The sequence below is a fragment of the Pristiophorus japonicus genome, chromosome 6 (assembly GCF_044704955.1).
Source record: "Pristiophorus japonicus isolate sPriJap1 chromosome 6, sPriJap1.hap1, whole genome shotgun sequence".
Lineage (NCBI taxonomy): Eukaryota > Metazoa > Chordata > Chondrichthyes > Pristiophoridae > Pristiophorus > Pristiophorus japonicus.
The window spans coordinates 73,120,858-73,136,964 of record NC_091982.1 but is presented as its reverse complement, the minus strand read 5'-3'; the positions used below and the strand labels follow the sequence as shown (position 1 = coordinate 73,136,964).

The 16,107-nt window shown below is 43.8% G+C and overlaps 1 protein-coding gene across 1 annotated transcript; it reads right to left on the bottom strand.

Moving 5' to 3' along the window:
* Nucleotides 1-11,480: 11,480 nt before the first annotated feature.
* On the bottom strand, nt 11,481-15,834 carry LOC139265163 (cis-aconitate decarboxylase-like). Its single transcript, XM_070882082.1, has 6 exons — nt 15,784-15,834; nt 15,601-15,658; nt 14,816-15,003; nt 14,141-14,233; nt 13,761-13,966; nt 11,481-12,399 (listed from the first exon to the last, which is right to left on the bottom strand). Exons 1-6 carry the CDS (start codon nt 15,799-15,801, stop codon nt 11,481-11,483), a joined length of 1,482 nt encoding a protein of 493 aa, XP_070738183.1. The 5' UTR covers nt 15,802-15,834.
* Between the last annotated feature and the right edge of the window lie 273 nt (nt 15,835-16,107).

Below are 16,107 nucleotides of genomic sequence, written 5' to 3'. Positions count from 1 at the left end.
TAATATTCTGCCTTTGTGTTTTTTGCGACCAAAGTGGATAACCTCACATTTATCCACATTATACTGCATCTGCCATGCACTTGCCCACTCACCTAACCTGTCCAAGTAACCCTGCAGCCTCTTAGCATCCTCCTCACAGCTCGCACCGCCACCCAGCTTAGTGTCATCTGCAAACCTGGAGATATTACACTAAATTCCTTCATCCAAATTATTGATGTATATTGTAAATAACTGGGGTCTCAGCACTGAGCCCTGCGGCATCCCACTAGTCACTGCCTGCCATTCTGAAAATAACCCGTTTATCCCGACTCTCTGCTTCCTGTCTGCCAACCAGTTCTCTATCCACGTCATTTAGATTACCCCCAATACCATGTGCTTTAATTTTGCACACCAATCTTGTGTGGGACATTGTCAAAAGCCTTTTGAAAGTCCAAATACACCACATCCACTGGTTCTCCCTTCTACACTCTACTAGTTACATCCTCAAAAAATTATAGAAGATTTGTCAAGCATGATTTCCCTTTCGTAAATCCATGCTGACTTGGACCGATCCTGTCACTGCTTTCCAAATGCATTGCTATATCATCTTTAATAATTGATTCCAACATTTTCCCCACTACTGATGTCAGGCTAACCGATCTATAATTACCCGATTTCTCTCTCCCTCCTTTTTTAAAAAGTGATGTTACATTAGCTACCCTCCAGTCCATAGGAACTGATCCAGAGTCGATAGACTGTTGGAAAATGAGCACAAATGCATCCACTATTTCTAGGGCCACTTCCTTAAGTATGCTGAATTCAGACTATAAGGCCCTGGGGATTATTCGGCCTTCAATCCCATCAATTTCCCTAACACAATTTCCCAACTAATAAGAATTTCCTTCAGTTCCCACTTCTCACTTGACCCTCGGTCCCCTAGTAGTTCTGGAAGGTTATTTGTGTCTTCCTTCGTGATGACAGAACCAAAGTATTTGTTCTACTGGTCTGCCATTTATTTGCTCCCCATTATAAATTCACCTGATTCTGACTGCAAGGGACCTACATTTGTCTTCACTAATCTTTTTCTCTTCACATATCTGTAGAAGCTTTTGCAGTCAGTTTTTATGTTCGCAGCAAGCTTCCTCTCATACTCTATTTTCCCCCTCCTAATTAAACCCTTTGTCTTCCTCTGCTGAATTCTAAATTTCTCCCAATCCTCGGGTTTGCTGCTTTTCTGGCCAATTTATATGCCGCTTCCTTGGATTTAACACTATCCTTAATTTCCCTTGTTAGCCATGGTTGAGCCAGCTTCCCCGTTTTATTTTTACTCCAGACAGAGATGTACAATTGTTGAAGTTCATCCATGTGATCTTTAAACATTTGCCATTGCCTATCCACCGTCAACCCTTTAAGTATCATTCGCCAGTCTATTCTAGCCAATTCACGTCTCATACCATCAAAGTTACCTTTCCTTAAGTTCAGGACCCTAGTCTCTGAATTAACTGTGTCACTCTCCATCTTAATAAAGAATTCGACCATATTATGGTCACTCTTCCCCAAGGGGCCTCGCACAACTAGATTGCTAATTAGTCCTTTCTCATTACACATCAACCAGTCTAGGATGGCCAGCCCTCTAGTTGGTTCCTCGACATATTGGCCTAATACACTCCAGGAAATCCTCCTCCACCATATTGCAACCAGTTTGGTTAGCCCAATCTATATAAATTAAAGTCGCCCATGATAATTGCTGTACCTTTATTGCACGCATCCCTAATTTCTTGTTTGATGCTGTTCCCAACCTCACTACTACTGTTTGGTGGTCTGTACACAATTCCCACTAGCGTTTTCTGTCCTTTGGTGCTCCGCAGCTCCAGCCATACAGATTCCACATCCTCCAAGCTAATGTCCTTCCTTACTATTGCGTTAATTTCCTCTTTAACCAGCAATGTTACCCCACCTCCTTTTCCTTTCTGTCTATCCTTCCTGAATGTTGAATACCCCTGGATGTTGAATTCCCAGCCTTGGTCACCCTGAAGCCATGTCTCCGTGATGCCAATTATATCATATTCGTTAATTGCTGCCTGTGCAGTTAATTCGTCCACCTTATTGCGAATACTCCTTGCATTGAGGCACAGAGACTTCAGGCTTGTCTTTTTAACACACTTTGCCCCTTTAGAATTTTGCTGCAATGTGGTCCATTTTGATTTTTGCCTTGGGTTTCTCTGCCCTCCACTTTTACTTTTCTTCTTTCTATCTTTTGCTTCTGCCCCCATTCTACTTTCCTCTGTCTCCCTGCATAGGTTCCCATCCCCCTGCCATATTAGTTTAACCCCTCCCCAACAGCACTAGCAAACACTCCCCTTAGGACATTGGTTCCGGTCCTGCCCAGGTGCAGTCCGTCCAGTTTGTACTGGTCCCACCTCACCTAGAACCGGTTCCAATGTCCCAGGAATTTGACCCCCTCCTTTCTGCACCACTCCTCAAGCCACGTATTCATCTGAGCTATCCTGCAATTCCTACTCTGACTAGCACGTGGCACTGGTAGCAATCCTGAGATTACTACCTTTGAGCTCCTACTTTTCAATTTAACTCCTAGCTGTCTAAATTCAGCTTGTCGGTCCTCATCCCGTTTTTTACCTATATTGTTGGTACCTATATGCACCACGACAACTGGCTGTTCACCCTCCCCCTGCAAAATGTCCTGCAGCCGTTCTGAGGCATCCTTGCCCCTTGCACCAGGGAGGCAACATACCATCCTGGAGTCTCGATTGCGGTCACAGAAACGTCTATCTATTCCCCTTCCAATAGAATCCACTACCACTATAGCTCTCCCGCTCTTTTTCTTGCCCTCCTGTGCAGCAGAGGCACCCACGGTGCCATGAACTTGGCTGCTGCTGCCCTCCCCTGATGAGTCAGCCCCCTATAGTACCCAAAACGGTATATCTGTTTTGGGGGGGGATGACCGCAGGGGGCCTCTGCACTTTCTTCCTTCCACTGCTCTTCCTGTTGGTCATCCATTCCCTATCTGCCTGTGTAACCTTTAGCTGTGGTGTGTCCAGCTCACTAAATGTGCTATTCACGACATCTTCAGCATCAAGGATGCCACAGAGTGAATCCATGTGCAGCTCCAGTGCTGCAATGCAATCTGTCAGGCGCTGCACATGTAGTCATCAGGAACACTGGAAGCATCCCTGAGTTCCCACATAGCACAGGAGGAGCATGACATGTGTCCGAGCTCTCCTGCCATGATTTAACCCTGAGATTAACTTAATTTGGCAACAATCATAAAGGTTATCTGCTGATAAAGGAAAAGAAAAAGAAGAAAAACTACTCACCAATCATCAGCCAATCACTTACCCCCTTGGCTGTGACGTCATCCTTCCCTTCGATTTCTTTCTACTTCTTTTTTGTCTTCTCTCCCTGCACCAGCTGGCCTCCTTGAACTCCCGCGCCGACTCCTCCTCGACCGCCGATGCTCCCCGACTGCTGGGCCTTTATAGGCCCTTCGAACTTCCGCATCACCTCCTCCTTGACTGCCGAAGCTCCCCGACTGTTGGGCCTTTATAGGCCTCCTCGAACTCCCGCGTCACCTCCTCCTTGACTGCCTGTTAAGGAATCATCAGTGATTAACATTACAGCTATCTGATAAAAAGCGCAACAATGTTATGTTAAATAATTTTCTTTTAACGATAACATTTGTATTAATTCATCATTATAACTCTAAAAACTGCCGCACCCCAAACCTCCCCTACCCCACAACAAATTTATAACATTTATAACATTTTTAACAATTCCAATAACACTAATAACACAAATGCAAACACAAGGTACCCCCCTCCCCCTCCCCCATCCCCCAAACCTCCCAACATTCATTAACGAGCAACAACAACAACAACAACAGTACTGTTGAACTTCAACTCCTGCAGCCATGCACCTCATTTTCCTTTTCCTCCCCACATCTTCTCCCCACCTCTACCCCATCCCCTTCCCCTCCCGACTTCAAGCCGCCTTGCCGCAGTGCTCCTCAGGTGCTGCTTCATTGGGGGGGGGGGGGTGACGACAGATCCGCTGATTGGCCAGATGCTAGAGGAGGAAACGTCCTCCGAGCCAGAAGCAAGTGCTTCCTCCTGGCTCTCAAGTGTCATTGGCAATGGGGGTGTGGCACCTTGGGGTTCAGTGCCGCATTCTGGAAACACTGTAGCCCTCTGGCACCAGTGTTCCTGGCTATCACCTCCAGGGCCACCGCCATCCGTGGCACGTTCTCGGTCATGTTTGCAGATATGGTGGCCATCTGTTGGGATATGCCCCCCCCCCATTGTCTGGAGGATTTGCTGACCTATGTCAACACTTCTCCTGGACAAATGTACTATGTCTCCGCTGAGATCTGCCGATCATGGAGCAGTCCTGCTGCGTCGAACGAACCTTCGCGGGGTCGGCGCCAGCATGGAGACACTTGGGGTGCCCTGTGGCAAAGTGCTTGGGCCCGCTACCTCCACGGTGGAGGATGACATGGCCGAAGGAGCTCTAAATGTAATAATATGCTTGATCTTGAGGTTGTTGCTGCAGGCTCCTCCAACTCCTCACTGTCCGCAGTGGAGAGGACAACCTGCAGCTCAACGAGTGATATATGGGGCCCCTCAACACCAGCAGAAGAACGATCCACCGCAGACACCGCTGCAGGATCGTCACCTCACCTCGGTGCTGTTGTCAGTGACTGCGCTCTTGGGTGAGCTACAAAACATAAATGAGGTCATTGGAGGAGAAGAGGATGCTAGGGTCACAGGGTAAGTCAAACGCTACACACAGCATATGCACGAGAACAGCACTACCGCTATCACAATAATCAAACATTACATTTAATGAACATAACCAAATTCTGCATTACAATGATTTTCATGAGCCCATCATTAATTACATTACACTTTCATCAATCATCTATCACATATTGTACGGATATGAGTGAGTGTGGCATCTATTAACTTTACATCACATAATGGTGTATACTTTACTCACGTGGCATACATCAGGTTCTGCTGCTGCATGCGTGGCCGACTGGGTGTGGATCCCCACTAGTGCCAGCGCCCGCACCTCAATGTCAGTCAGCTCACTCATCACTGGTGGGCCGACACCATGCGCTGCTGCTCGGCTCTATTCTTCGAAAACTTCTTCTGCAAAAGGTAACAACAGCACGACATGGCATAAGATCATTGCGTAAGATCATTGCTAGATACTGTCACAGATACTGATACAACACATAACCAACAGATGCTATAATTATTATTATCATTATTAACATAAATACGTACACTGTAAATGTAGGATTTGAGTAAAACGTTACCGGTCTAACTGCAATACATCAGATCTGAATTTATTTACTCATTACACTTACAATTCCAATTATATAAATATATAAGTAAATGTAAATAAATGTAATACTTACTCTGCTGGAGCTGACAAGGTCGTTCCTGCACATGCGGCACTGGTTACCCTCATGCACCTCGTGCATCACTGATGAGACCACCTCAGCGTTTTTGGCCCAAGTCTTCTGATAAACCTTTGGGGTAGGCTTCCCACGCCCACCCCAGGTCAAGTGACTGCAACGTGACTCCAGCTCCTGCAGGAGGGCAGCATTTGCCTCGTCCAAGAAACTCCTCGCTTTTTTTCGACCTCCCATCTTCACTTCCTCTCCAACCTCACTGCCCACACCAGCCTCCTCCTCCTCCACTTCCACTTCATAATCTCTCACCTGCTCCATATCTTCCATTTTAAAAATATTTTTGTGACAGATATTTCTGTCTCACAGAACTAAATAATGCTATTTTTAATGAGTACTCCTTATAAAAATCCTTCCAAACTCCCACAATAGTCAAAACAAACCACAAACACCGACACAACAAACCCACACAAGTTTTCTCTTCCTCTCTGCTCTCTCTCTCGCTCTCCTCTTCTGCGCATGTATTGATGACCCCTGATCTCCTAAAACGCAGGAAAAGACCGTTGCTATGGCGTTGCTATGAATGCTGACATTTTACGACAGAAGAAAAAAAAATACCCCAACACCTATTTCATATTGCTCCTGCTAACGACCATTTTTTAAAGTGGAAACTAGAGGGTTTGAAAATGGGCAATAATCTGGTGATTTCAAAAACCATAATAAACACCAACGCTGGAAATAATGCACAATAATAGAAAATCTAGCCCCTAGTGTTGCGAGATATTCCACATCCCTGGAAGAAGAGTGGAATGCCAAATGGGACTAGGCTACTGGACCATCCAACAGTAGTTGTGGGGCCCTTCTTGGGGGTCCAGATCTATACTACAACCTCTTTGTAACCTCTTGAGGCAGGCAAGCACTACAAATGTGCAACTAATTGTTTTGGCACCCGCCCACTTTATTCAAATGATGTAACCATCCCCACACCCCCCACTCTGCAACATTTGGCTGGGTCAGTGCCAGAGGTCAGAGGCAGATGCATTACATCCCAGCAATTATGCCAAGATATCGGCTCCTTGGGGTTTGCTGCTCATTATTTCCAGCAGCTACACAATCTTTTACTATTGGTTCAAACATATACATCTCCACAAGCTAGGTGTGTGCCTGTGTGTATTACTCCAGGCAGTATGATCATTGCCCACTAATGGAGGAGTAGATCTGCCACCACAGCCTGGGAATTTTCCCATTTAGCTCAAAATTACCTCAATGCCCCAATGGGTAGGGTGGCTGCCTGGGAAATTTACTAGTGCTCTTTGTGGTTTTAACTGGTTAAGCTCCAGCAATATCCCTGCTTATACCTGGAGAGCACTAGGCCTTTGCTCTGCCAGCCTGTCCCAGTGCTCCTAGGATATGGATAAGTATAGTGTGGCCAAAAAACAACAAATGTAATTGTTTATTATATGTAGCAGAGCAGATGACTCTTATTTTTTTCTTGATTGTGGAATTTAAACTAGTTTACAGACATTTTCAAATTGCAAAAGGGAGAATATTGAGTTTGCTGAAAGCTGATGTGATGAAATATAAGAAAGAAGGATTTACATTTATACAGTGCCTTTCATGATCTCTGGACCTCTCAAAGCGCTTTACGCCCAATGAAGTACTTTTGAAATGTAGTCACTATTATAATGTAGGAAACGCGGCAGCCAATTTGCTCTCAGCAAGATCCACAAACAGGAATGTGATAAACCAGATAATCTGTTTTTTTAGTGATGTTGGTTGAGGGATAAATATTGGCCAGGATACTGTGGAGAGCCCCCCTGCTCTTCTTCAAATCAGATGCTTGAATAGTTACTATCAACAAAGACTACACTTTGCTTATCTGAATGATGACATCATTGCAAGTGATTGTCTCTGCAGCAGAACTTCAACACATAGCCATCCGAGTAGTCGGACAGTAAAATCATACTTAAAGGGTCACTTCAAATGTCTGGAAGAACACTACAGTTTGCATCTGAGCAGGTGTCACACATCCTGGTGCCTTGCTGTTTACTTCACAATTTGCCCTTTCAAAATAGATTAGAATTTGAGGCTCCAGAGGAGGAAAGCCAAACTGTTATCGAGGTAGGATCTAGAATCGGCAGAACCAGGAGCCCGAGCTGCAAGATAAATACTCAGATGGACACCTTCCCCAGAGACTGACATCACTCTCCTGCTTATACTGTTCTCACTACCTATCCACCACCACCACCACCACCCACTTCCTCCACCACCCCCCCGCTCCCCCACCCCCATGCCTCCCCCAATTCTCAGTACCTATGCAACAGATCCAAACTCTCAGGGTTCTACCATCTGCTATAAGGCCCCTGACATACCAAAGTCGCTTTCTCTATAATACCACAAATACCAAAGACATGAATGAATACCGTGATCAATTCACATGCCAAATGAATGTTTACGCTATGTTCCCTTTGATTCACAATTCTTTGTAAAGCTTATCACAGTGCTTTCCTGAGGCACATTCTAATGCTATATCTAGGTAAAAAAGCCCAGTGTTGCGGGAGATGATTGGCTGCAAATGTGGACCAAGACCCTCTTGGAATTGGTCTGGGTTTGGGTTTGGATCTGCTGCAGCACTGTTGCTTCCTTGGCTGCCTGGACCTCCCTCCTTTCTGCTACATGAGGATTGGCTGGAGGGATTACATATGTTGCTATCCTGAGATAGAACATCATAACCATGCTGGTTCTGGGCCCACATTCCAGCTCCTCATTGTTCAGCAGGAATGCAGATCAGATGGTTCCCGACAGATTCAGGTAATCAGGGGTTGTTTCTATGAATCACAGTAAAAAGGCAAATGCAAGAACAATTTATATTTATACAGTATCTTTAATGTAGAATAATGTTCCAATACACATCACATAGGCGTAATCAGGAAATGAACGCCAAACCAAAGAGATGTTTGAAGGTGTAACCAAAAGTTTGATCAAAGAGATGGGTTTTAAGAAGGTTCTTGACAACAGTGAGGAGAAGAAGATATAGAGGCAAACGGGTTTAGGGAGGGAATGCCAGAGCATGAGCTAGGTGGCTCAAAGCACAACTGCCAACAGTGGGGCAAAGGGGAGGGAATGCACCAGAGTCAGAGGAAGAGAGTGTTTGGTGGGTGGATTGTACACCTAGAGCAGGTTACAAAGATCGGGAGGGGTGAGGCCATGAAGGAATTTAAATACACATGAGAATTTAAAATGTTGGTGCATTGGAAGACCAGGAGCCAATGTAGGTCAGCAAGGTTCGTTCATGGGTGAACAGAATGGTGTGAGATAGGATGTAGACAGCTGAGCTTTAGATGCACTGCAGTTTATGTAGGGTGGAATATTGGAGGCCAGGCAGGAAAGTATTGAAGTGGTTAGAGAGCCAATTAAAGGGGAGTGCCACTGTAGGGGGACAAAAATTCTGAAAGATTTTGCAAATCCTTAAAAGGCATCCAACTGATGAGCAGGCTTTCCTAAGACTGAAAGAACAGGCAGAAATGTCCGCAAACAAGTGACAGAGCAGCCAAGCACTTGACCCCCTGTTTGAAGGCTGCCGAAGAGGAGGTGGTGCTGGAAGAGGTGGTTCTAAGAATGATGGTCCGCTGGGCTACTCCATCACAACTTTCCTTTAGATTAGCATAGCAGCAAGCCTGCAAAGAGGTAAGTCAAGTCTCAGGCTGCAGCTGACTGTTAGCTTCACTGGATGTGCCCAGCTCGATTCTAAATGAGAACTCTATTCGTCTTTGCTTTAGATGGCACAGGTCTTTATCTGGTAATTTACTGATCCAGACCTGGCATAGGCAGTTTTCTGTTGTCATTGCCAGATAAGTATCCCAGATATGGTAGGTGATATCTTGACAGATGCAGGCTATCCAGTTATACTAGCTGTTGAGGACCGTGACATGCTTTCTTTTATATAGCGTGACTGAAAGCAGGACATACTGTGATTGGGATATGTCTGAGGGAACATCCAACATCATTAGCCAGGCATTTGAAATGTCTGTGATTGTCCAATATGTGTTTCAGAAGCATGCAATTGGAAAATGAGCATGTAATGAACATAAGCCAACAAATAATTAAATCACATTGTTTAATGTCATATTACCAAAAATACCAAATATTTAAAGTACAATATGTTGTTGGTTAATCAAAACACATTAAGTAAGATGTACTGAATTATATTATTAAATCAGAACCAGGCAGTATTGATTTTAAACAAACATAATTGTATAAAATAGCTAAGCTCCATAGCCTAAACTATGATGTGACAACTTTGGAATAGAAAGGATGCATTTACAATATAACTGTAATGTCAGTTCAAAGCAGCTTTGCTTTGTACCTATGCTGCAGTTATAGCGTGAATGCTGCCTTAATAAGGAGCCAGGGCCTGGATAGACACTAAAGTGAAATGGAATAAAACTCCTTGTTGGAAGAGGTCATACTTCACTTCATTTTGGAGTCCATTCAAGCCTGAACACCCAATTTTACGCAAGTTTAGTGTCAGTCTGAAGCTGAAATTGCTTTGCACCAATCCAAAACTTGTACCGTAAAAGTACCCTGAGATCCAGCAGCATCACATTTTCTGAGGCAAAAACTATTACCAGAGCCCAATCACTTCATATTTCATGGCTGTGCATGTCATGTAAGGTGCTCTTTTAGAATATGTGAATTTTAGTGATGTAATTATCAGCGCATCATGTAACAAACATGTTAGAATCCAGTACAAATATTTCCTAAATATTTCAGTAATTTTGCCTATTAAATAAATTACATATTTTACAGTCAATTATTATCTTCACAGATATGTGCAAATAGCAAGGTTCAGGAAGATAAGTGGGAAACACAATGAGGCTGAAACTCCTGGGTGGGAGAAGGTGCAACTTGAGAAAATTACTCATATTTTTTGGTGGAACCCAGATTGGCTGTTTTTTAAATACCAATCAAAGGGCAGTCAGGCTACCACTTGCCCCCACCCATATTTGCAATTAGTTTTGGGGGGTCTATCTGCGGGTTTTTGCTAGGCTATCCTGGGAATTTGAAATATAAAAGCTCTTTCGACCCAACAGAAACCACACCTGTTGAGAATAGGCTTGGGGGTCAATTTAAACTTTTGGGTGGCGACTGGCAGAGCTCGCTGGCTGACCACCCATTAGGGCTGCAAAAAGGCAGCCATGATTTTGAGACTCCCACCTCACTTACATGGAAATAGGGAACTGAGTGGCACCAAACGGACATCCTGATGTAGCTTGCTAGATGTTGGATGGCCAATATCGGGCTGGGGTGGCTAGCAGCAAGGTTATTACATTTGGGGAGGGCTGCCGGGGGGTTCCCAAGCCAGCAGCAGCCCAGGTTATTTGAAATCATCTTTGCTGGGCTTCTTCAGCTCTATCGCTTGTGGAACTATCAGCAAGTGCACAACTCTCTCCTAAAATGGCAATCAGGGTCCTATGTGCAAGATAGAACCCCGAAATTAATAATAAAAGAGACCGTCCAGTGTTAGGCCCCAGTTAAAGTTCTAGCAGGCGGATCATCGGTGTTTAAGGAGGATTAAGTCTACCAACTTCATTTTGAGGACTTTACCCATCTTCCGGTTACGACCAATTTTGTGAAATTAAATTTGACCCCATGGTTTCTATTATGGGCTTAAAATTACCTTATGACTGCACCCTCTTTGTTTCCTGCGGTTATAATTTATTTTTACCTACTTGCTGCATCTCCCAAGGTACCACTCCAGTTTTCCCACACTTCATTGGGGCAAATGTCTCCTATGCACCTCCATAGATGTGGGCTGCCATCCCAAACATTAAAATCACCCCATTCCTGGAAATTTGGCCAGTGTCACAGGCCTGGCCAGTCAGTGGAGGGTCTACTACCATTGCAGTCTTATGGTAGTAGACTGCAATACCAGCAATTTCAGCCCCAATAGCTTCAAAAGTTTTAATCCTTATAGCATAGATTTCATGTCATCTATAAAACATGAAAACCTATGATCAACATACTAAATTACATTTAGACAATAGTGCAAAGAAGTTGAAGATTTTCACTGCAAACAAGAAGTTAAAGTGGAACTATCCTTAACTTTTTCAAGGTTCTCAACCGTGTTGATAATAGCTTCTATTTTCTCCTGCTCCAGCACATATGAAGCATTATTTTTGAATTTGTTGAGCAGTGATTCTCTAGAGAGTGGATTTCTCCAGTGTCCGTAGAAGGTTTCACATTTCCCACTGAGCACATCGCTGTTCTTGAGGACTAGAACCACTTCTCCGTACATCTTGTCAAAACTGGCCAAGTTATCTTCAGGATGCTGAAGCTCCACTTTGTTGAGTAACTCATTGAGATCATCTCGCTGGCGTTTACTTTCACTGAATGATTCAATGTTCACATCTCCATCCAACAATGCAGAGCATGCATTAAACTGGAAGGAATGACGAGCCTCATGTTCCGTCTTTGGGAATGGCCTGTTGATATATCGGGAAATGGGAACGCGCAGAATGATTCTTTCAATCATGGAGGGTGAAAAGGCACCATCATTGGCAGTCACCAACTGCCTAACTGAGGCAGCGGCATCTACCACCCAGTGCATGCCCAGATGAGCTGGGAAGCGCTTAAATGCAATGTCTTGGTCCTCTAGCAGAAAACGTGTATGCTCAAGTGGTGCTATCTCCTGAGGTTGATAATCACCATAGAAAGCAGAAAATCCAAAGCAGCCAGGGGTATTGTCGAGAATTTTAGCATTTCCCTCCATTCCTTTAGAGGCAAGGAGGGCTGCCTCAAACCCCAGCCGTGTGGCATTGCCAATATGGATAGGTTTTGCCTGAGTGGCTGCATTGGCCATTGGTGCCCCTGAGAGTGAAGCTGCAATAGCCAGGGCATTAATACACTGATTGGGGTTCAGTGATAGCAATTTAGCTATGGCTGCAGCACTGCCCATTGTCCCAACCACACTGGGAGGGTGGAACCTGTTAAATAAAAAAATATATATATTCAAGTATCTGATATTTTTGCTTATTTATTGCTATTGCACAGAAACACTTTAATCCAACATAATTAACAGTTTTGTTGTGATTAATACTTCTACAAAGTTCTTTTTTTAGAGGTCAGATCCTCTGCTAAAGCTTCCAAGTGACCTCACTGCCCATTAATCAGCTATTTATATAAATGCTCTTAATGAATTGTAATAAAACCCAGCACTTTTGTGGATTCAACCCAGATGTTAAAATGTATTCCCGAGGTTGTTTTATGCTGTTTCATTGGCCTGAATTCTGTGGTAGGAATAACAGTGAGGCGATTAGCGCTCACCGTTATTAAGGAGTAGATCGGACAGCAACCATCAGCATCCGCACATGCGCAGTTAAACACAGAAATTTGGAATTTGCTCTGCTTCGCTTCACCGGTACCTCACCAAGAGGCTCGGCATTCAAACACATGAAGGGCGTAAAGTTGCAATAATTACCCACTAAACACACCAGAAAAATTTAGGGCTTGTCCATTCAAATCTAAATGATTTTTTAATGGGGTGGTTAGTCTTAATTGCTGCTAAACATCCTCTCTGGCACTGAAAATGTACTTTTGCAATCAGGAGTCTCATTCCTTCAGATTTTAATTGTTGAAGCTTTGAAAAAAATTACTTTTTTAACTTTTTCTTTCTGTCTCTTTTATCTCTCTCAATACCATTTGTCTTTCCCTGTCTTTATTTTGCATGATTTGGCATGAATTAAATCTTCTAATTTACACTTGCTGGTTCAGACTCTATGGTGTTGCAATAAGGATTTATCAATCTGATTGGTTAAGGAGATACGTCGTTACTTGCCCTGTTCACACAGGTCCCAGATCCCCTGTAGAGGCACCGCGCTATTTTGGATTTCAACCAGGCAACGCCATTTGTTCGCCGCTGGCCGCAAAATTCGGCTCGACATCGATCATTCAGGTAGATATCAATATTTAGGTGCAGCTTACTGCTGCAACTCGTATTGGAAGAAACAATAACCTGGATCTAGAGACAAAACTAACAGAAATCAAATCTACCCTTTGTGTCAATCTGGAACCAAAGAGTTCTCCTTCCTCAACACTAACGCTCACATTTATCCTAAAGTACCAGCCAAGAACTTTGACGTTATTTCGATGGGAAAAAAAGTCGTTAATCGCGAATAACGTCAAAAAACGGTGATATCGTTATTTGGGGAAATTATATATATTAGCTGTTCCTCGCGCAACTGTATTGAAAAAGAGACTCTGAACACATTAAACAACAGTTTGATCTAATCAGCGACAACTCTAGAGTTGCTGCACCGATGTTTTGAGTTCAGTGTCAGAATCTTACCTCTTCGGGATGTTGTTCGCCTCTTGAGAGAAGCGCATTAACCTGCCCTGAATTTCAATGCCCACATTAAAGGCCAGCAGGAGGTCAAGACCACTGGCTTTGGAGTTTGCAGGCAACATCTGAGCAGCCGCTAAGAGGGCGGGCAGTACAGCTCCCGAGGGATGGGTGGCAGGGTGCCACGTATCATCGAAATCCATCGAGTGGACCTGAGGGTGAATAAGAGACAACACTCGGATTATCTCTATGGAAACAACAAATCGACAGAAGTATGCGATGCGATGAGAAGGAGAGTTGTATTATTAATAGCTGTCTGTTATTTGTTTGATTTGGGAAGTCCAACTGAAAGACACGCGGAAGTAGATAGAGTACAAATATCTCACCGCGACTCCATTGGCGAAAGCAGCCAGAACGGGAGAAAGTTTTAATCCATTGCGTCCATACACCGAGCTGACTGGGTCTGGGGCAAACGTTTGCTGCTTAGAAGGAAGAAATGGGAACAGGTTAAAAAATATGGAACTGGACGGCTTACTTTAAAAAAATGTCTGTGCGGAGTCAGTTGGCTCAGACGGTGACGAGCACTGGCAGAATCCGTGTGCCATCATTGCATTTTGTAGCTTGGAGCTGCCAATCCGTGTGCATTGGCGTTCCATTGAAGTCAATGGGAATAAAAATCGGGAGCGATGTAAACCGGGCTGGCGATTCGCCATCGCCCGTTTCACAATCTCACAGTCAAAAATATCCCGCAAACTTTGGGAATCAGCTTGAAACGGTCGCCAAGTTAGTCAGTCACGTTTACATTGATGTCACTCAAACCATGTTACATAAACACGGAAGTGACTGCATAAACGCAGCCTAAAATGAACGTACGCGATCCGCAGTTGTGTTTGAAGTCTGAGAGGGCTGTTATATTTAAAGCGGACTCCATTACTTTTGCTGCCTGGCGGAAAATGTCACAGATATTAATGCAGGAATACAAGTGCTGCTGGCCAATGCAGCAGGAAGTACCCGTTCAGCACGGAGTGTATATGTTTGAAATTAACTCATGTGTACCTTACCTGGCAGTAATTGAGGCAGATATCAAAAACATGGCTGGTGCTGCCCAGGACCCCAACTCCAATGTTATCCAGGATCATGCGTTTACTCCGCTGTAGAACCATATCTGAGAGATGGTCAGCTTTAACCCCAGAGAGAAATGAGCCGAAACTGTTTGTTACCGTCTCTTTGAAATCCGGTGCCTCGAAAGCTAACACAGAAAAAATACAGTTGTTATAATTGTTTGTGTGTGAGGGGTTTCTTTGTGAAAACACATTCACTTGAAACCGCCAATTTAACCTTCCATACTCTCCTCCAGAACTGTTCTATAAAACTGTAACAGGAAAGAAAAACTCTCACTTGGAAATAGATGAGATATTTCCCCGCCAAGGTGATCATACGCTCGCATGTTAACTTTGAAAGGAAAAATAACACAACCGGTGTCATATTTTTTGTTTCTAGATTTTATTATAGAATCCGAGATTCGGACTGAAATAATCTAACCGATTTATCCAACAACCAGTCACTTCATTATCGACCTGCCGCTCTACAAATGTATCTGGAATTTGGTTCTCAACGAATTCTACTGGAAGCGCTATTGTATAGTTTGAACGATTTCAAGACGATTTTTAGCGCAGTCTTCGAGTTGAAGCAAGCAGTACTGAGATTCCGTACGATCCTTCCCACCTTCAGTGTCACATTTGCACTGTACACCTGACTCCAGAAGGGAAGCGTACATGAATGGATAAACAGTGAGCCTTTTATTGTAATATCATATCAGACAGAAACCAGGCAGGAGGATATTTACCTTCGCGGGAGATTTTATGGTACAGCCGATTTCCAACTGTTAAGCAGGACTGCATTTTCTAAAACGGAACAGAATGAATCAGTGTTTAAAAAGTATATATATATATTTAAAAACAACCAGTAAAAAGGATTACAAATATGGGAAAATGTAAAATTAATTTTTCAAAGCTAGAAAAATATCTACCTGCAGTTTGGAAAACATTGTGGTGTTTTTCTCTTTGCAGCTGTACTTGCGATGGGAACAATTTTTACTGAGAGAATTGTCTAATTGTACTTTCTAGAACTGGAGATTATATAGCATCGCGGAGCTGGCGAGCCGAGACACAACGTCACTCCCCTACTCTCCACTCCCACTACTCGTCAGGGTCAGGCGTTATTGTCAAAGATTTGCATAATGACAATCGATTGGAATTTCCCTGGTTTCGTCATTGGTCAATCAGAAAGGACTAAATTTACACGTCACCCATTGTTTAGGACTGCCCTTCATTTCCAGTCAATTTCTCCTACT

Excerpts from the sequence above, each read along its gene's own strand:
- LOC139265163 (XM_070882082.1), bottom strand. Across the intron at positions 14,234-14,815 it reads TCTGCCTCAATTACTGCCAG|CAAACGTTTGCCCCAGACCC; the intron begins GTAAGGTACACA and ends CCTTCTAAGCAG. Across the intron at positions 12,400-13,760 it reads GCGAACAACATCCCGAAGAG|GTTCCACCCTCCCAGTGTGG; the intron begins GTAAGATTCTGA and ends TTTATTTAACAG.